The sequence below is a fragment of the Rhinolophus ferrumequinum genome, chromosome 12, assembly GCF_004115265.2.
Source record: "Rhinolophus ferrumequinum isolate MPI-CBG mRhiFer1 chromosome 12, mRhiFer1_v1.p, whole genome shotgun sequence".
Taxonomy (NCBI): domain Eukaryota; kingdom Metazoa; phylum Chordata; class Mammalia; order Chiroptera; family Rhinolophidae; genus Rhinolophus; species Rhinolophus ferrumequinum.
In genome coordinates, this window is record NC_046295.1 from 18,595,080 (window position 1) to 18,617,113 (window position 22,034).

The window sequence follows — 22,034 nt, forward strand, 5'->3', positions numbered from 1 at the left end:
ATCAATCATCCTGCCCAGGCTAAGTAGTGGTAGAATCAGAATTAGAACACAGAGAGCCTGGCCCAGTGTTTCTTCCAAACTATCTGGAAACGACTTTCTACCTGACTTAAGAAGTCCTACAGGTCCTCTCCACAAAATGTGTGGTGGCTGACCTTTAAACTACAGATGACAGTGAGCACCCCGTCTGGTGCCCCGGCAGACATCATCAATCAATCGTGGCTCTTTTCTAATGAGCTCCAGAACCTTTTTCAACACAGCTGTTCAGGAGCCAATACCACTTGATCAAATCTGGCAAGTGAGGTGCCTAGACTTTACAGAATAAAAACTCAAATCCCTCCAACAGGGGCCAGGATGGTCATGGAAATAAGTCGGTGGGATGTCAGGATCTGCACACCTCACACGAATGTGCTGAATACACGAGCATATGTCCTGGATGAAGAAGCAGCCAAGTTCCTATGTCGAAGTGCAAGCTCAACATTGCCACAGCTTCATATTCAAAGAAAACGAAAGTGAAATCTGCACATGTATCTAAAATCTCCCAATTTTTCAATACTATGCAATCTAACAAAATGCATGTATGGGTCACACACAGCTCAGACACTGTCACTTTGTAACCTCTGCCATAAACCAATTCTTGCAATTCTTGCCTTTCTCTGAATTCTGAGCATCATGTGTGTAGGTTTCATGGCCTGATTCCTGGAAGCACAGCTCTCACCTCCATTAATGTGATCACCAAGATGCATCTGGATGAGCTGACCAAAATATGCAAGGCGCCAGCTGGCTCCAGTGCTTGCCTCCTCCAGACAGAGGGGTCAGGATTGGTCTCTGCGAAGCTTAGCACACAGGGAAGGAGAGGATAGTGGAAAAGGAAAGAACTCTCTTCCTTCACATGGCAAGGAAAGCCAGAGAGAGGGCCATGACCAACCTTTGGGAAAATCTTGAAGGTGATATTTTGTCTCTGAGCATTTCCTCCCTACTTCTCTCTCTTCCCAAAGCTCTTCCACTCTTTGCTATTTCCTTCCACCAAGACTTCCCAGATTTGCAACTACTTTTATCCCTTTTTTGGCATTCCTTCTAGAAGGACACAGTCCAGCAAATTCTATTATGAGTTTCCTCCTCCCTCCAAACTTTTCAAACAAGTAAAATCAAGTTAAAGCGAACACCAAAAAGAAATTGACCAAAATGTTAGCTGTGAGTTTTTCTAAGTTGGGAGGCCATTATGATTTATATTTTCTTCATTAAATATTTCCATATTTGCCACATCTACTATCATTAACAATCATCACTTTTATAACAGGGAGGATGTTATTTTTCACAAAGAAAAAATATTAATAAGGAAAAGTAAGTATCAAGAAATATGCAACCTTAGAGTGTGGTGCTGGTAGCTCCAAGGTTGCCAGTTCGATATCTGTATGGGCCACGGTGAGCTGCGCCCTCCTTAATAAAAAAGAAAGAAAGAAATATGCAACCTTATTGGTCAAATTACAAGGTCTATCAGTTAGGATAGCTTTGGGGGTAGCAATTTGAAAAACCTTCTAAAATTGACTCAAATAAAAAAAGAAATGTATTATTATTTTGGAGACAAGAGGTCTAGAGGTAGGATGGCTCCAGGGATGGTTGATTCAACAACTCAATGATTCTCAAGGGTCTAAGCGTCTTTCTAAGTCTTCCTCTGCCACCCACAATGCATCGGTTGTACTCTGAAGCACATTCGCTCCTGGACTCAAGATGCTGCTGCTGGTCCAGGCATCGCAGCCATGGACCACAGTGGGCAGAGGCAGAAAGGGACTAACCTTCCTCTGTCTGCTGACCGAGAGCGAGGCCGCCTTGTGCAGAGCCCTCTGCAAACTTTACCACAAGCCTCACTGACCGGGACTTGGACCACGCGCCGACTCCTGCACCAGCCACTGGTGAAGAGAACGAGATTGCTGTGTATAGTGTGGGCAAGTTATGTGGGAGGGAGCAGATATTGGGGAGCCAGTCACAAGGACTTCAAGGTAATGCGTTCACATTGTAAATAAAAGTAGACCACTATGAACAATGATAAGATCATGACGAAGGTCGTTTTGAAGAGCTCCAAGTCCACAAATGAGGCAATATTCCATTGAAAGGGTGTGTCTGGACAGGCACATGGGCTGTAATCCTAATATTACTTTACACTTAATAGCAAGAGTTTGTATTGCACTTCCCCACGAGCTTCTCATTGGTGTTCCACATCTCTAGGGATAGCGGCAACTATTATTTCATTTTATAGAAAATAAAGCAATTGAGCATTTTGTCTGGTGTCTAATGATTAGCAAGAAATAGAGGTGGGGCAGGACGCCAGGCCTTTTGACAGCTACTTAACAGGTCTTTCTGCTACATCATCCTGCTCCGTCTAACAAATGCCTGATAGGGGCAGAGCACCCTGACTCTTCCCAAGTGTACACACACATCTCTCTTGATTCCCAGAGTATCACGAGGCATCCCAAAAAGGGGGAATTATCTTCATTTCACAGATAGGGATATTGAGGCTCAGGCGGGCTGATGGCAAAAAAATCTCAGGTTCAGGTGAATGGAACCGGTTTTATTTGTTTTGTTTTTTACTATCACGTGGTAGTTATTTCCTTCTTATAGACCGCTAGCTGCCTCTCAACACCTAGTCCTAAATCAGCAAGCATGTCTCCAAACAACATGGGATCCCCATTCCAAATTTTCCCTCTAAAGCCCCTTCTGGCTCCACGCCATCAGCTTCCGTTCTGCCTAAGCAGCTGGTGCTTCTCTGTGAGCTCCTGACATCTCCCCTTTTATTGTGGCCTCAAGGCTCTCTGACCTTCCAAGGGGATCATTAGTTCATTTTACAAACTCATTTGCTGAGGAAAGACTCCAGGTTCTTGGCCTTCTAGGGAAGAATAACAATGGCGTTCTAGAGACACGGCACTCACTTGTGTTTCTCTCCCAAGGCAGTTATCCCCATAGTGGGCATTTTAGGGCCGGCTAGAGGGAAGTCTTGACCCTTAGACCTTAGGTGAGTAAGCACCCTCCTGCTGTGATTATCCTAGAGAAGGGCAAAGGGAACGAGTGATGCAGGAGAAGGAGCCCTGACCGGAGAGAAGACATGCCTACTGTGTGACCGTCGTATCTAAGCTCCTATTTACAAAATAAAGATATCAACTTCAATCCAGCCCAAGTTCCCAGAGTTTTTTATAAGACTTTATCAGATCATTTGTGAATACATTTTGAGCTAAACAGATTGGTCTAAGTAGTCACAGGGGCCCCTCAGGTTAAAAGGAGTAGAAAGAGTGTTAAAGAAGCTGTGGCCGTCTTTTACCCACCACACTGTTTTTCTGTTTCAGAAGCAAGTTGAGCCCAAGCGTCAATTGTTGGCTAACTTTATAACGAAAGAGTGTGGGGAACCTCAAGACTAACGGCTTGGGGAAACTGGGTTAGAATGTGAGACGTATCATTGCAATCAACTCTCTTCTGCTCTGAGGTGTCCTAGCTGCTAAGCCTCTGCTCTCCTGTACACACTCAGGAGCTCCCGAGGCACACAGTGAAGGCAGAGAGTCATGCCAAGCCTTTGGCAGTCATTCTAGAAAGTAAACCTGTACTTTATAATTTTTTTGTTTCCTCTTTCTTCCTTAGCAACTGAAGCTTACACATTCTATGATTCCAAGACAGCTGTCCCTTTGTTTTCTTTCTTCACCTTTTTATCCTGTGAAGGGAGTGTAGAGCCTGTGATTTAGATTCAAGTGTTACATATAGCTTGAATGAAATGAATGAATGAAATTCAACTCCATCCTTCAACTGGGGTTGCAAAATCAGTCTTGGCATTGGTTAAAAATAAACATACCTAAAAAGATTTGAAGGGGTGGCCGGTTGGCTCAGTTGGTTAGAGCGTGGTGCAGGTAGCACCAAGGTTGCTGGTTTGATCCCTGCATAGGCAACTGTGAGCTGTACCCTCCTTAAAAAAATACCTAAAATAAAATTTCAAAAAAGATTTGAAAGTAAAACTTGAAATAATTAAGAGAATAATTAAAAAATATAAAGGTGAATGCTTTTTATGTAATTAGCACAATGTACAGGTGAACATGATATGGAAGCAAATATTGAAATACAATAAATATAGTAAAATAGATAGTTAAGTACATACGAGTAAGCACATTAAAAAGGCCACCTAGGATGGGCGCCCTAGGAACTGGATGCTTTAACTTAGAGTGGCTTAATACTACTGAAACCATCAGTTAACAATTAACATGTTTAGGTAGATCAGAGACTCTAAAGATATAGGTATAGGCTTTAACTAAATGTTTCAATTGCTTTGGTTGTCACACAGCGTATAGTCAAAGATTAAGGCCTGCCTGTAAAGCAAGTTCCAGGAGAAATGTTCAAAAGTACACTTTTATAGAAAATACAGCTAGTTAAGCACAAAACAATGATACCTTAAACAATGGTGATGGTCACAAGATGTCCAATTTTTGCTTTTTGCTTTAAAGAGAACGTCACTGATGCACAATTATGAGATGTTTTTGCAGAATCTTGGTTCTTCAATCCAGCTCATCTCGTTCTCACAATATAATTTTAAGTTGCTGACGTACTGTTTCTTTGTCAAGCAAGAGGAGATAACTCCAGGGTCACAAGAAGAATTTATGAGTTTATTTTACAGAAGGAATAAAAGTTACAACCAGCTGCTGACACCCAGAAGTCTGGTTGCACAAAATGTTATCTATGACTAAAGAAATACAGACTCTCCCCTTGGTTCCATGAAATTCCCCCTCCTCTGCTCCCTAGCCACATAAAAACTCCCTACTTTTGCTTTTTGAGGAAGACAGAGTTGAGAGATCTTGCTCTCTCATCCTCTTGCTTTGGACAAATGGAATAAACCTTTCTGTATCTCCAAGCTCCAGTGTCTCAATGTTTGTTTACTAGCACATCAATGACATGGACCTGAATTTTGGGAGGTGGTTCAGTAACACTACCAATAAGTGTTGTGACAAATTTGATTCAACTTATTTCATGATGCAGGCAGAAAAAAAAAACCAGTCTTTTGAAGTAGCTAAACATTTGGGAGTATGATGAATTATATCTGTCCATAATAGTTTCGTGAAGAGCATGGGTCTGGTTCCTTAGCTCTTAGTCATTTTTGTTAAGCTTGATAATAAAGAGAAAGATAGCATGATTTCTTCCTCTCACAACTTCCCAGGTACAGCAGCTCTGTTTTCTCTTCCACACAGAGACTGATTCCTTGGAAGTACCTCTTCAGGGCCAGTATGGAGTCTTTATAGCTCAGGAGAGTGCTTCCATCCCCAACTCAGACATCGAGCAGGTCTCTAGGACTTCCCGATGCTGATAAAGTCCAGTAAAGAATTTATCCAGTACAGTTTCATCCTAGCCAACCTCTTATCCTGAACAGATTGAAGATCTGCTGAGACATCTGGTGGAGGATAGCAGTGGTCTGAGCCTTTGGGATCTTGCTGCCATCCTTCAGAAACAACAGAAAACAACTGGAACAGCTAACTGTCCATGAGTAAATAATTTATGACACACCTATTCGTGGGTAAAAATAGAACTGCTTAAAAAAGATTAAAAAGTTCTCTCAATTGTCACCCCAATAAACTTAAAAAAAAAAGTTCTCTATTATATGGGAAGATCTTCCAGTGAAAAAAAGATAGGTGCAGAACAGTGAGTATGGTATGTAAGTATCTTTTACATAAAAATTGGGAGAGTGTAAAAAGAATATAGCTATACTCTGATTAGTTTGCATATGCATAAAAGAAACTAGAAGAATTTAAAAGACAGTTGTAACTTCCAACTGAGGAAAATGTTGGAAGAATTTTGTCAAAGTATACATTTATTCATATGACAAATTTAAATTTACTAGTAATTAAAGAAATTCAAGTTAATAAAATATCTATAAAAGGAAAGATAAATAGAAGGGAAAAGCACATTCAAAACATCTATTGTGAGTTTTGGAAAGAAATATTTATGTCTTAGAATTTATCCCAAAATGGGAAAGTTTTGTGCCCAGATTCTGTAAATTACAGATTCTATAAAACAATGGAGGACAAGAATTCAGGAACAAATAATGGGCAAAGGAAAGGACAGCACCGGTATGTATAGTTATCGGACAATTGTGTAGCCGTTTAAAAATTTGAATGGAAAACAAAAGCATGGAGAATTACTGATGGTGGAATTCCACTGGAAGGCAAAAATACAGGCTATATTATTTACATAGCACAGTCACAATTTGGTATTTAAAGAGACAGATGATATGTGTTTTAAATGATTGAAAACAGTTATAATTGAAGTGTCAATTAAATGGTGTGGGATATAAATGAAAAAGTCTTTTAAAGAGGAAAACTTGTAAGCATCGTTCCCCCCCTCCCCCCGCCCTCCTCTGCTATGTTTTACTTCAATTTATATAAAAGCCGTAATTCATTGTTATTCAAAGGGCAGAAGCCAGGAAGTGTAAACCTTAAACAAAAAGTGTGCCTGGGGTGGGGGTGGGGGGTGGAGCGCTCAGAAGCTGTGCAGTTTATACCAAACGTGCAGCATAACCTACGTGCTGGCCTATTTAGTCCCACCTAGAATATGACCCAAAGAGGGCCGGCTCGCGCCCACCCGGCACAGCTCCGCTCCCCCGCCCCCTACCCTTCCAGTCCCCAGCGCACTTCCTCCCCCTTCCCCCCGCCCCCGCCCACTGGCGAGTTGGACGGCCGCGCCGCCGCGCAGCCGCAGTAAGTGCTGCGGCCGCTCCTAGCCCGGGGGATCCTGGGACTAGGCCTTTCCGGAAAGGACCGGCTGGGCGTCGGGGGCTAAGGCCCGTGTTCCAGACCCGTGTTCCAGGCCCTTGCTCCAAGAAAGCCCGGGCCACGACGAAGCTCTAGTGACGGCGGAGGACGCAGCAGGCTGCTCGCTGAGGTGCCCGGCCTCGCCGGCGAGCGAGCCGCGGAGCCGCAGTACGTGGCGGTGCCTCCCCCTTGGCCTGGAGCGGAACTGCTGGAGGAGCGGCAGCGCAGGCCAGACAAGGTGAACCGGGTCAATTAACTGCCTTCAGATGATGAATCATCTGCATAACAATCAGATTTGATGTCCGCAGCCCTTTGTGGTCCTGCTGCAGAACCCTTTTAAGTGGATGACTGATTGGTGTGTTCAGAAGGGTGCCACGGTGACTGCTTGCCCTTGACAAGGAAAGCGGATCTCCTGCGCTTTGGACATCCTCGGTTCCTTGAAAGCATTCCGGTTTTAACTTCTTTCTCTGGCATCTTTGTGCAAGAGGCTTTCCCATGAAAGTGTCTCTTGGTAACGGCGAAATGGGCGTTTCCGCCCATTTACAGCCTTGCAAGGCAGGAACCACACGATTTTTTACCAGCAATACGCACAGTTCGGTGGTATTGCAAGGCTTTGATCAGCTTAGAATAGAAGGATTGCTTTGTGATGTGACTTTGGTACCAGGTGATGGAGATGAAATTTTCCCTGTTCACAGAGCTATGATGGCGTCTGCTAGTGATTATTTCAAAGCTATGTTTACAGGTGGAATGAAAGAACAAGATTTAATGTGCATTAAGCTTCATGGCGTGAACAAGGTTGGTCTGAAGAAAATAATTGATTTTATTTATACTGCAAAACTTTCTCTTAATATGGACAATCTTCAGGACACACTTGAAGCTGCCAGCTTTTTACAAATTTTACCTGTTTTGGACTTCTGTAAAGTGTTTCTTATTTCAGGAGTCTCTTTAGATAACTGTGTTGAAGTTGGGCGAATAGCTAACACTTATAACCTTATAGAAGTGGATAAATATGTCAATAATTTTATCCTGAAGAATTTTCCTGCATTATTGAGTACTGGGGAGTTTCTAAAACTCCCTTTTGAACGGCTTGCCTTTGTGCTTTCCAGTAATAGTCTTAAGCACTGTACGGAACTTGAGCTCTTCAAGGCTGCCTGTCGCTGGCTAAGGTTGGAAGACCCTCGAATGGATTATGCTGCAAAATTAATGAAGAATATTCGATTTCCACTGATGACACCACAGGACCTCATCAATTATGTGCAGACAGTGGATTTCATGAGAACGGACAATACCTGTGTGAATTTGCTTTTGGAAGCTAGCAATTACCAAATGATGCCATATATGCAGCCAGTGATGCAGTCAGATAGAACTGCCATTCGATCGGACTCAACACATTTGGTTACATTAGGAGGAGTTCTGAGGCAGCAGCTGGTTGTCAGTAAAGAATTAAGGATGTATGATGAAAGGGCACAAGAGTGGAGATCTTTAGCCCCTATGGATGCTCCTCGTTACCAGCATGGCATTGCTGTCATTGGAAACTTTCTTTATGTAGTTGGTGGTCAAAGTAATTATGATACGAAAGGAAAAACTGCTGTTGATACAGTTTTCAGATTTGATCCACGGTATAATAAATGGATGCAGGTTGCCTCATTAAATGAAAAGCGCACGTTCTTCCACTTGAGTGCCCTCAAAGGACATCTGTATGCTGTTGGTGGGCGAAGTGCAGCTGGTGAACTGGCCACAGTAGAATGTTACAACCCAAGAATGAATGAGTGGAGCTATGTTGCAAAAATGAGTGAACCCCACTATGGCCATGCTGGAACAGTGTATGGAGGCTTAATGTATATTTCAGGAGGAATTACTCATGACACTTTCCAAAACGAGCTCATGTGTTTTGATCCAGACACAGACAAATGGACACAGAAGGCTCCAATGACTACAGTCAGAGGTCTGCATTGCATGTGTACAGTTGGAGACAAGCTCTATGTCATTGGTGGCAATCACTTCAGAGGAACAAGTGATTATGATGATGTACTAAGCTGTGAATACTATTCACCAACCCTTGACCAGTGGACACCAATTGCTGCGATGTTAAGGGGTCAAAGTGATGTTGGAGTTGCCGTCTTTGAAAATAAAATCTATGTTGTAGGTGGATATTCTTGGAATAATCGTTGTATGGTAGAAATTGTCCAGAAATATGACCCAGAAAAGGATGAGTGGCATAAAGTTTTTGACCTTCCAGAGTCACTTGGTGGCATTCGAGCTTGTACTCTCACAGTTTTTCCACCTGAAGAAAACCCTGGGTCACCTTCTAGAGAATCACCTCTTTCAGCACCTTCAGATCATTCTTAGGACTAAGGTCTTAATGTTTTTGCAGTGCATATGGACGATCTTATCATTCCCCCTCAGCTGTATCTTCTTTCAATGATTAGTACAGTTATTAGATTAAAAAGGTAACTGATGTTATTTGTATTGTTTGACTTAGTATGTTTATCAAATGGTTAAATGCATTCTGAAAATGTATTCAACACAGCCAGCTGTTTTAAAAAATGTAAAAAGATCTGTGAAAAAAAAAGGTTAGATGTCCTTTTGTGGTGTTGTGTAAGTCAAATTGTAGGTGATTGTAGTAAATGTATAATTATGTTCATTATGCTTCAAAGTTGATAGTTTTCATCTTTTGACTGCAAAACATCAAAGGGAGGCTGCCAGCTCTAACCTAAAATATTAAACAAAAAGTCGCCAAGTATTATTAGCTACCTCCCTTTTTTCATAGTTTTTGACATAGCTGCCAACTCACCAGATTGTGTTGGTGCACTCAGAATGTGTGAAATTTCTTAGGCAGAAAGGAGAAATAGTAAATTTAAAAATACTAACTTGAAAAAACAGTATAGCCCTAAGTCTGTATCGCTAGAGAGAGGGAGGAGAGACTTCTCTCCCCACACACACACACATACATATGTATATACATACATACACATATATAATTTTTAAATTGGAATTTCAGGCATAGTGAAATTGTTTCTAAATTTAAATTATTTTCTTTTATCTAGCAGCTATTTCTATTCAAATGGGAATTCAATAGCAGAGAATAAATGTCTGTATAGTCATACTGAATTGAGATAGAAGCACTACATAGTAAATTGACAAACCAAGTTTGTCATTTGACTAAATCGTTACTGCAGATGAAACATACGACTTTTTCTGCCTGTATATTATTTTCCGTAGAGTTGCTTTTATACATATTATTTAGCAAAGTTCAGGTTTCAGAGACTTGGCTTTTGCTCTAAATTTAGGCTCTGCTATTTTCTACCTTTGTGTTCAGTAAAACTTACGATACTATAAAAGCAAAGAAATATGCTGAACAGAGCTATAGGATTTTAAGTTCAGTCTCCCAACTTAAGTCATTCTAACAAGATTATTTGATTTGCGGTGGTTGCTCTGGTGCTGCTCCTGCCCTTGTGCATCCTGAACTTTGTGTGATCTGCCTCAAGGCTATGAGCTGAGCAAGCAGTAAATGTACTCTGTTCTGCATCAAATCAGAAAAATGTCCTTTTGGCTATTTCTAAAGAACAGCACCAACTTCAGATTCCCTAAGGAGCCAGCTACAGAAAACCTAGGACATTGCTGTCTTGCAGGCAATACTAAAGTAGATCTTCAGCCTTTTCAATACCAAGGGCATCCTGGCATCCCTACTGGTTGAGAACCATAGGAATCCTCTATAGTGAGTGATTTTCAAGAAGTACTTTCCTGGAATGTCTACCTGAAGAGAAAATTTACATACATACTTTTACCATATATATGTATATGTATATCTCTATACTTGGGAGATTGTCATAGTGTAAATCAGGAACAACCTTCTCTTTATTGATGATCTCATAATAAAACTCAGGAACCAAGACAAATGCAATTGGCTTCCAGGGATCTGAATCTTACTGCCCATACAAGTGTTGATTCATTTTAATGCTTTTTATGATTTCTGCACTGGCAGAAGTTTTCATACTTTCTGTGTTTTTTTTTTTTTTTTAATGATTCAATTTTTTACTAAAAACATTTGAGTACATTTAGAAAATATAAAAAGTAGAAATTGCTGTTAACCTTGTGCATTGAATGAGTAATGGCATCCCAATCATTTCATTATTAGTGAGTTTGTGAGTAGCTGTGTTTCCTCATTGAGCAAATATGTTCATGTACTTTGCCTTTGTAATAATACCTATTGGAGTTGCGTTGTTTTTCATACCAAGTTATAGGGTCTCTTTATATAATAAATATAATTTAACTGGCATTTGCTTGAATTTCTTCTTTTTTCTCAATCACAGTTTTACAAAGGCAGGGCCAATTCAGTTAATTTTTGAGATCAAATTTGTCTTTTTTGCATTTTGACCTTTTAGGGATAATTTTGCTGTTTTTTTATGTAGTACTGATACCACATTCCTTGTCCTTTATCTTAGCCCTTTGTCAGTACTAATTCTTAACCTGCTATGGTGGCATTTGCTATTTGTCTCCTTTAAGTAGCTTTCTGGTTGAAATGGAGATGAATTTTCTTACAAATTTATAAAAATTACTTTTATATTAACAATATTAATCTTTGTTTTAGTAAGACTATTAACTTTTATTTACAGCAAATATTTTATCATTTTTTCTTTGATTATGTCTTAACATACACTTTTTTTTTGTAATATAGTGAAATTAGTTTTTCCTTTGTCATTTTTTCTGCTTTCTTGGCTTATTTTTTCCCCATCATGAGATGGTATAATTATCCCAGTATTTTGTTATTATTATGGAGATGATTTTTTACTAGACTTCTGGTATAAAATTTAATATATGTTTTCAAATTATCTAGTTGTTCCATCACCACTTTTTGAATAATCTTCACTTTCTTACTGAATTTTTAAGCTTTTTAAAATTATAATAAAATTTTATTTATAATATGGGCAATTTAGGGTATTTTTCTTCCGTTTCAATGATCTTTTATTCAAGTTGTCTTTATTAGATAGATTGCTGTTTCAAATGGGATTTTGTTTTCATATACTCCAAACTTTATTGCAATAGTAAGAAATACATGGTTTTAGCATTTTGGTTTTCTGTCATTACTCTCCTTGATTCTTAGTTTTTTGAGTGGATTCTTTTGTATTTTTCACCTTAAAGAATCATCACCTGTAAAGAATCATTACCTGCATAGTATAAAAACCTTGTTTCTTATTTATTTCATATCTTTCCCCCCCTTCTTTCACCTCCCCCCCCCACAGTTGAAGCCATTGTTTCTCAGTCTAGTTGTGTAGGACACAGCTCCCTGACCCAGGCTGGTGTTATGAGCCTTGCACTGCCCCCCACCCCAAGGCATTTAGTCAGCGGTCCTCGGTCGACCGCTCACGGGAGTTCACGGCAGCTCACGGCAGCTCTCTCCGGCTGCTGTCCGCTCACGATGGCTGCCAACCACTCATGCTGGCCCAATGGCAGCTCATACCGACCTGACCTCCGTCTGCTCACGGCAGCCCAGCTCCAGGGAGAGCTGTTCACAATCTTAGCTGTAGAGGGCGCAACTCACTGGCTGGGAATCGAATTGGCAACCTTTGCGTTAGGAGCATGGCGCTCCAACCACCTGAGCCACCGGCGGGCCCTCCTTACTCTTTAAGGCCTGTCTTCTCTGCCAGAGTGCTCCATTAAAGAAAGTAATGTCTTTTTATATTTACCAATATATTTACAAACACAGGTAAATTACCTACAGCAGAATACTTCAAAATATTTTATAAATCAATGAATGGAATAAAACTATGTTCCTTTTGGATTTGAAGGCAGATTATAGGTTAAGGGTATCTTTACTAAGATTTTTAATAAGAGTATCTTTAATAAGAGTATCTTTAATAAGAGTATCTTTAATAAGATCTTTAATAAGAGTATGAGTAAGAGCTTACATTTAAGGTATAGATTTTACACCTCCAAGGCAAATGAAAACAAGACCAAGTTGACCATAAAATAATATGAAGAATAAATTTGGTAAATACAACAATCATCCTAGATAAGTAGATAAATTCTAATTATTACAAAGTAGAAATGCATTTTCTCTTGATTCAAAGGGAGTTTCCTCTTTTTATAGAAAAACAATGGCCAAAAATGACAATGCATTTTACAACTGAAGTAGAAAATAAGTCTTTGAATTGAGTGACTATTTACAACCTTGAGGCTTATATGTAGATAAGGCTTAGTCGACAAGACTCAACCAGGAAAGACTGGGCCTACATCTCCTTTCCAACTCCCTGGGTTTTCTGTGAGCTTGATGATACACAGAAAGCACTTAACCATTTTCATTTCTTCACGTCCAGCTGATAATAATAGGCGCCGCAGCTGTACACTTCCTTTTTCAGATAGAAACTGGTTCTTTGGAGATACCTCTTGACAGCCTGGCTGGAATCCTCATTGCCCAGCATGGTCTTTTCCTCCCTCATCTGCACCAAACTGGTCTCTACATCTCCCAGCTGCTGCTCGGACCCAATGAGGAATTTCAGCTGTTTGTGCTGAAGAGGCTGAAGATCTTCTGGACTGTCATCATGTGGAGAAAGGGGTAGCCTCACATTTTTCAAACTGGCTGCCATGCCACTGCCTCTGGAGGAACCTGAAAACATTTTTGTCCTTTAGGCAGACACACAAGGAAGATTCTCCCATCTGGTGCAGAACGGAGCTGAAGAACAACATTCTCTGTGTCATCATCAGTGAAGAGGCTGGTGGGCCCCCAAGAAATTAGTGATGCAGTGGTCTGGCCTTAGGAGCCTTGGCCCAGCTGCCCTGTGTACCTTCTGGCAAATGAGATTCTTAAATGGGCCCGGGTTATCATTTTCTGTACTTGTCCCAATTCTGTTTCCACTTGTTTCCAATTTCTCTTCTACTTATGGGCCTCAGATAATGACCTAACCTCAATATTTCTTTAGTATCATTACAAAGGAATTTAAACTCATTAGTGGAAAAATGACACAAGTCTCAATTCAATAAGACGTGTTCACCTAAATGAGCCCATTTAAATAAAATAAATACCTGAGTCTCAATCAATCTCCGTTTTTAATTCTAATAAGAGTACTTAGAGGTTGGATTCTGGACTCCATTGAACACTTCTGAAATTGCACTGCTAGAAGTTGTCTCCCCTCTCTGAACTCTCCTCTTAAGGGGCTAATACACTCGGTTTCAATTCTTCCACATTGCTTTACAGGTACCATAGCTCATGTTCTCTGACACAGTCTGCAGATATAGCTGCCTAGTACAACTGAACACTAAGGGTTAATTCACACAGTTCTCTTCATTGTGTCACCCAAGAGGTATGGACTGCACTTAGGTGGTTTAATGTGCTTGGCAATGTGGATTCAGAGAGAGTAAGGGACGGGTGACTGGCCTCCAGGGAGCAGGGAGGGCAGACATTAAAGGCACGATTAGGTTTAATGAAATCCCAGCATGCTCAGTGCAGCTCAGAACAAAGAACTGACAAAAGAGGAGGGACTCGAAGGCAGCTGACAAAATCTGTGGCTCCTGAATTGAAATGACATCAGATTCTCATTTCCGCTTCTGAAACACAGACAACTTTACTAGTGGTCACACAGGAAATTGTAAAGATTAAACAAAAATTTGCAAATTACAAGCTGAGAATCGGAACATATTGAGTGATCACTGCTTTTTGTATTAACGTAACGTGATAATCTGTAAAGTCCATGTTCAGCCAAGCCAAGAGAAGCTTTGATTGCAGCTCTTTTAACACTCTCAAGGGTGTGCCTGTTGAGGTCCCCCATTGGAAACTCTAGGAGAGGGGCTTGTATGTATGACTTTGAAGGAACAGAGCCCCAGTTTCCATTCTTAGATCAGAGCCAGGCACATTAATGAGGGAAATCTTACAGCACACTTGAAACTCTCTGCAGAAAACCATGAGGGAAAGTTGTCAGGAGACAAACAAACAAATAAACGGCTGTTCTATGAATCCTATAAATGAGCTAAATATCCCTTCCCTCTTCCTGAGATTCAAACTATCCCTGATGATATTATGTTAAGGCACAGATTAAATTAAAAAGTTCTAAAGACCAGGAAAACAGTAAAACAATAAAGGGGGTGGGGAGAAATGATGGGAAAAGAGACATTCCTAGATATTCAGTCAGTGAAGATCACAACATTCTAATTCAAAAGCTATCTCCTGGGTTAATGGGGCGATAAAGTTATTACTTCCCTCAGGTACTGAATTGAGAAGGCACCAATCTAAGCAATCAAGATAAATAATATTATAAAGCAACACTAAAATTGAAAATTAATGCTGACACATCCGTGATGAAAAAAATATCAAAATTTAAAAGACATGAAATGACCTGGCATTGCAAGTAACTGAGTGTCTTACAGAGAAAGGGGGCCCAGTATAAGCAAAATTTTGACAAATTCTATTCAGTTGCTAAAATTCTGAACACCACGGGTTAATTCCTATATTGTCTCCATTCTGTCAAAAGAAAATTAAACTGTCCTCAACTGCTTGTACACAACATACCTTTTCTTTTTAACAATATAGTCAAGTTGGAGTCCTGTGAAAGCTGTTTTAGTAACGTAAAATTAAATAAAAATTATTTAAGATTGTAAGGGAATGACAACAAATTGTCAAACATATAAACAAGTAAAGAAGCAGTCCTGAAAATATTAATGAGTTCGCTTCCCCAAAAGCCAAGAAAGGAAAATTATCTTAAATTCTTGTTTTGGTGTACGTAAAATACAGTTTAAAAAAAGTTAAATGAAATGCCGTTTTAATAGTCTCACAGTTAAAGATATTTTTAAATGTTATGTTGATATTTATATTGACTATTAAAAAATCTTAATCTTTTAAAAAGTTTAAATTACATTTTAACTTTTACTGTGAAAAAATTTTTAGCATATTACCTTTGATATTTTTATTTAATGATAAAATATTTTAATATTTTGAAAGCTTAGTAGTAAAATGCTCATTTAATGTTCCCACTTTTCATTTTTCAATACTTTACCCCACCACCTTGTAACGCTGTAACGTTGAAAAGTCACCATGAAAGTCACAAAGCCTGTCCCGGGCGCACACCCTTCCCGGGCTCGGGCCCCCAGGGTGGCCGCGCCCCGACTCACTCCGATGGCGTCCCCAACGCTGTCCTGTTACATCCCTTGGTTTCCGTGTTCCTCCGTCTCTGAATCTGTCAGCATCTCGCACAGACACTGTCCCGAAGCTGTAAAAACGACTCAACGTGTGCGGATTCCGAGCCTCGAATCCCTCAGTAAACGGATTCTTTGTAAAAGTGGCCTCGCTAGAGTTTCTGTGCGAAAGGAAAGCGCAAAACTGGGGGAAAGCGCAGCAAATGCGAGGTTCTGTGCTCGGTCCCTAAGAAACATGTCCCCGGCGAGGCCACGGCAAAGCTCCGTCTTCAGCCCTCCGGGCCGCCGAAAGGGACTTTTCTTTCCTGCACTATTAAAGCAGCACGGACTTACTTCCTCAATGGGGCCGTGGACTTTTCTCTGCGCGACCCGACCGACAGAAAGGCTGCCGAGTCTGCGTTCGCGCGCCCTCTTGCGGCCAGCTCGAGAAGCACGCTTTTCAGAGAACCCACGGAGGACCCTTTGCGCTGTGGAGCGGTGCCCGCGCTCCCCCTGCAGGACGTCTAGCGAATCGTCCAATTCGCGATGGCCCGGATCTGTTGGTGGCTAGTGGCAGGAGTGATGCTGGGCTCCATCCCGGCTTGTTCTCTTGGCGGGGACCTGCCTTGGATCCACAGCCTAGTAAAACGGGAAATCTTCAGTCTTATGGGACAGCTGAAAAGCATCCCCCCTCACTTGTGCCTGAGCGACAGAATTGACTTCCGATTTCCTTGGGAAAGAGGGAACATCACCCGAATGCAGAAGACACAACGCACCTGTTTGTGTCTCCTGATGCTCCAGCAGATCTTCAACCTGTTCAGCACAGACAAGAGCCCTGCACCTTGGGACCACTTGCTCCTCGACAAACTGCTCTCTGGCCTTCATCACAGTGTGGAAGAGCTGGGGCAGACGAAAGAAGAAACTCTGGTTTGTCCCGACAGTTTGGGAATTCTTATCCGGAGGTACTTCCTCGGGATCCTTAAGTATCTGAAGAAAAAGAAATACAGCTCCTGTGCTTGGGAGGTTGTCAGAAGTGAAATTCAAGTGCGCCTTTTTCTCATGTAACAACCCTCAAGCAAAGTCCACAAACAAAGAAGAAAGTTATATTCGTGACTATTAGATGACACTGTTTGCTAAGCCTCCAAACACTCACAATTCACTTTTCTGCACCAGCTGAGAAATTCCTGAAACCAAAATCAGGGGCTTATTTAAGAAAATCAATTTAAATCATGATTCTACAAAATTATACTTAGGGAAAAGAACTACCTTTTCAAATAAATAATTTTATAATATAATTTCGATAATCTGTTTAACGGTGTTTTCTGGGGAAGTTTGGGGGTAAGGACAGCATTTGCTGTCCAAAGTGTAAAGTCCGTTTTTGGGGGGAGGAAGGTTCATCAGGATAGTGTTTTGTTAAACACATTTGTCAGTTAAGTTAATGGTAGCTGTTCTACGTGATGAACAGAAAACCATTCAGAAATTGATCCTTATAAAAATTTACCTTTCCTTTGTATAAGAACACAATGCAATCTTTCCTCAACAGAGGACTCCCTGGTTGGTTGTTCTGCAGTGATTCAAGGTCATGGGTACTTTCTATTGTGTGACTTTGCCATATTCAACATGTTATGCCACATTTGTCTGTGGTACTGAAGTCTGTACCACTCAGTTGTAAAGGGAGAATTATGGCAGATCACGTGGGGTGTTTTCAAGGGCCAGGTCTCTGCAGGGCAATATGAGTTACACTCACAGTAGTTGTTCTGAATTTATTCTCCTGGGATGTCTAAGTGCAATAAGTTCAGAAACGGACTCTACTCTAGGGACTAATGGGGAGAGGAGACAAGTTCAGTGCATACACCACTGTTCGTTTTTCTGCTCTTTGTCCTAATGCTCTTGTAGGTGAAAAAAATAACCCATGTGTTATTCTTACCAATGTGCTGCCCTAACTTTATCAATACAACTGCAAGTTTGATTCTACAAATGAAACTCTGGGGGACATAGCATGGATGTCACTAGTTACACCTCATAGCATCACTGATCCTGCGAAAGAAGCATTTAGGTTGATTCTCTCGAGGCACAAGCTAAAGTTAAAGAATGGCCACAAGTGTGTAGACGAGGTCTCAGAACACAGTGTAAAGTGCAAGTTGTTTCCTTACTACCCGGGGAGACGAGGAAAGTCTGATCTGGTAGCTCCTTGCAGGTTCTCAAGGATCCCTGAAATAAAAGCAGAGCGTGAATCTTCTATTTAGGACGAGGCCTGTGATTCTCACTCTGATAGTCTATATATTGAAAATACAAACTTGAAGTAAATTACCTCCTAGACCCAACAATCTTTTAAAATACTGCCTCAGGCAATATCCAATTATAATCTCCTTCAGAGAACCATGAAGAATTTACAAAGTATTTAGATCTATAGTTCACTCAATTCATGTCAATCTAGTGTATATTGGTATTATTCCTTGTCCCGTAGTTACCATCCTTATTCTCTTCATGAATATTGACTGTGCTCCTGAAATAATAGGGACTGGAAAAGATGCCAAGGTTGAGGAAAATGATTTCTCTCTTTTCAGTTATTTTACAGACCCCGGGGATGTATTCTGAGAAGAAATTAGGTCGAGTACGTCTTAGGCCATTCAGGTTACTTTAAGAGAAGAGCATAGAGTCCGCAGCTTGTAAAGAGCAGACATCTCTTGCTCACAGGTCTACAGGCTGAAATGAACATGCGGGTGTCAGCATGGTTGGCTTTGGAGGAGAGCCTGCTTCCTGGGGACATAATGCCGAGTTCTCCTGTATCCTCACATGGCAGGAGAGGGAGGGATCTAGCTCAGGCCTCTTTTATGAGGGCACTAATCCCATTCACCAGGTCCCTCCCTCAGGCCCTCATTATTTCCAAATTTCCTCGTCACATTACGTCATCACTTCAGGGGCTCAGACGTCCACATGTAAATTTTATGGGAACATAATCATGAGACCATAGCAGGTCACTGTAGCTACACGCCTGGCATCTAGAAGAGAGAATACAGCCATGCTTAGAAAATAAAGAAGAATGAACTTGTCAGTAGGCGAATAACAGTGACTAAGGATTCAGAATCCAAATCTTGCTTTTTGACTTGATGTATTGCTTTAATTATACATGGCTAAGTTTCGGAATTCAAACCGAAATGGAGCCCAATAACCCACGGAAATGAATGGAGATCACAGAAATCATATGACCATTCATCATTGTTTGTGTGGGGTTTCCCAAGAGTCTGTCTCAGGATCAAGGTAGGTAATAGCCACTTCAGGAAATTTCCACCAAATAGTAATGTGGCAAATTGTCTGGTTCTGTGAGCTGCGTGAATCAGGGAGAGTTTGTGTTCAGATACGTGGCTCTGTATATGACACCAGGCCAGTTATTTTTCTCTTATGATATAGTAGAAAGCAGTTTGCAGCTGAGGTCATACTTGCTAGGCAAAAGTTGAAAATTAGGCTGCTGCACTTGCAACTTGCCTGCCAGAGCCATATGCACCTTATAGGAAATAGAATCCTAGTGGTTTTAGCAATAAACTCAGGAGACATTAGTGACCACAGTATGAGTAGAGTGGAAATATTAGCCATTGTCTATTGTAATGCTACCAAATATGGCCATGATGAAGCAACATAACTTGGTCATTCGTGAGTACCTCCCAGTAGGAAGAGAAAATCTGAAAAACTTTTTAGTAAAAGTAACTTAATGGCTGACCACACTGGGCCAGGTGCCGAGCACAGCACGGTGAATAACACAGAGTCCAGTTATTAAAGAGCTGATTGACCAAAGAAGGTCTCATACTTGCCTTTTAAAGGGTAGGAGTCTGGCAGGCTGAAGCACTGTAACTTCTTATGCAAAATAAAAAGAGTTTAGGATCAAAGCTGAACGGTAATTCTTTCCATGATAATAATCAATATTTATCCAGTTCCATTATTTAGAAAGATGGTTTCCTTTATGTTTGAGAAAAGCGACTTGATTGGAAACACTGAAAGTCCTTTAGGACTTTTGAAATTGAATGCAAAAATACAATGAAAGATTCCAGTTGATGATGTCTAAATCACGTACTCTCATTGGGGATAATATTGCCCCCAAGGGTGCAAAAATTAGTTCTTGTGACTGTGAACAAATCTCAGCTATGACAACGGTTTGTGGCCTTCCAAAGCCCAACCCTATCCAACAAAATCTTATTCATTAGTATGCATTTTTCTCGAGTATCATATGAGACTCCTTGGTTCAATGAAGATAGGCAAAACGTATGCAAAATCAGTGCTCCAAACCTCCGGTGACTTGATGGCTCATTGGAGGACTTTCCCTCCATCATTGGCTTGATTTCCGAGTCGTATTGTGAGAGGGCGCCTTTGCTTACTTACCAGCTGCCACTGGCTGTTTTGGGGATGTTCCTCATGTTTGAGCCTCAGGGTGACGTGGTTCTTGACAATCAAATGCAAACAGTTTATATTTTATTACTTAGTTCTTCTAAAGTTATTCAAGTCAGCAATAATTATGTCAAAAGTAAACCAAAAAAGGGTTGACAATATAGATGAATATTTACCAACTACTAAAGTTAAAAATTATTTTCTGATATGAAGCAAAATTAAAAGTTAAGTACCAAAAAAAGAAATGTAGGATAACTAATTTTTCAATGACGTTTAGTAGTTTTGAATGATTTTAAATTACACCTACACGTTGGTATTATTTTGACGTATTGCATACATTTTTATTTGAACACGACATGGGATATGTTACTATTTATATGAGTAAAGATATTGGGTTAAAAGTCATTCAGCAAACTTAGTTATAAAGTGAAATTAACTTGAATTACGTTAAAGGAAACATCAATAGCTTTTAAATTTAACGTGCAGCTTAAAATGTTTACTTATTCATTCTTAATCCTTCACGGAATAAGTAGAGTAAACTTTACACTTTCTTTTTTTATGTGTAAAGCACAGATATACATGCAGTACATACATATATATCGTACATCTGTGTTAACTTTTCTTTCGCGATTCACTTACGAAAACATATGGAAGACTCTGTGGGCAAGGAGTAATATGAAAAATAAAAGTTTGCATGGCGCTGATCTAAAACATGTAGAAAGTGCATCAAGGAAAAGAAAAGCAGAAGTAGAAAGGGGACATTCAGAAATTGGAAATTTGCATGTCCCCTACATAAGACACATGTACAAAGGAAGGGCTTCAGGGCCTGGAGACAAGGTGTGTAGGCCCCGGGCTCAGCCAGGCCAGCAGCATCTGACAGCCCCCAATGGCCCTGCCCTTCTCCTTCCTGATGGCCCTGCTGGTGCTCAGCTGCCACTCCAGCTGCTCTCTGGGCTGTGACCAGCCTCAGAACCACAGCCTGCTTAACAGGAGGGCCTTGATGCTCCTGGCACAAATGAGGAGAATGTCCCCTTTCTCCTGCCTGAAGGACAGACGTGACTTTGGATTCCCCCCGGAGGCGTTTGGTGGCAACCAGTTGCAGAAGGCTCGAGCCATCTCTATCATCCAGGAGATGACCCAGCACACCTTGGACCTCTTTAGAACAGAGGGCTCCTTCGCTGCTTGAAACAAGACCCTCCTAGACAAATTCTGCGCTGGGCTTTATCAGCAGCTGAATGACCTGGAAGCCTGTCTGACGCAGGAGGTGGGTGTGGAAGGGACGCCCTGGTGAATGAGGACTCCGTTCTGGCCGTGAGGAAATACTTCCAGAGAATCACCCTCTATCTGCAAGAGAAGAAATACAGCCCTTGTGCCTGGGAGATTGTCAGAACAGAAATCATGAGATCCTTCTCTTACCAATGAACTCGTGGGGAAGATGAAGGAATGAGGAATGACAGCTGGTTCAACATGGAGATGATTCTCACTGAGTAATAATGTCACACGTCCTCGTGTTTCTCATGGCAAAGACTGTCTGTTATCTTGTGTTGTAATCATGACATGAATGTAATCAATTTGTCAAAAGTTTTCAGGCATTTTGGGCAACATGACGTCCAACTTTCTGGGTACTTGTCACTTACAGATGCCCGCGCTGATGGATCTGTTTATCTCTTTTAATATTTACTGATTTATTTATAAGAATTTTTTCATATAGTGTCTCACACATGCACTTGTACATTATGGTGATATACTAAAATATGTTCTATTTAATTGTTTACATGT

The 22,034-nt window shown here is 40.8% G+C and overlaps 2 protein-coding genes and 1 pseudogene across 2 annotated transcripts; all 3 read left to right on the forward strand.

Moving 5' to 3' along the window:
• Positions 1–6,729: 6,729 nt before the first annotated feature.
• On the forward strand, positions 6,730–10,098 carry KLHL9 (kelch like family member 9). The gene has a single exon (XM_033123616.1). It carries the CDS (start codon positions 7,266–7,268, stop codon positions 9,117–9,119), a length of 1,854 nt encoding a protein of 617 aa, XP_032979507.1. The 5' UTR covers positions 6,730–7,265; the 3' UTR covers positions 9,120–10,098.
• Positions 10,099–16,414: 6,316 nt separating this feature from the next.
• LOC117031692 (interferon omega-1-like) lies at positions 16,415–16,940 on the forward strand. The gene has a single exon (XM_033122263.1). It carries the CDS (start codon positions 16,422–16,424, stop codon positions 16,938–16,940), a length of 519 nt encoding a protein of 172 aa, XP_032978154.1. The 5' UTR covers positions 16,415–16,421.
• Positions 16,941–21,069: 4,129 nt separating this feature from the next.
• Positions 21,070–21,721, forward strand: LOC117032143 (interferon alpha-4-like; annotated as a pseudogene).
• Positions 21,722–22,034: the final 313 nt, after the last annotated feature.

Bases quoted from the DNA above. Each gene is read 5' to 3' on its own strand.
- KLHL9 (XM_033123616.1), top strand. From the start codon at position 7,266: ATGAAAGTGTCTCTTGGTAACGGCGAAATGGGCGTTTCCGCCCATTTA.
- LOC117031692 (XM_033122263.1), top strand. From the start codon at position 16,422: ATGGCCCGGATCTGTTGGTGGCTAGTGGCAGGAGTGATGCTGGGCTCC.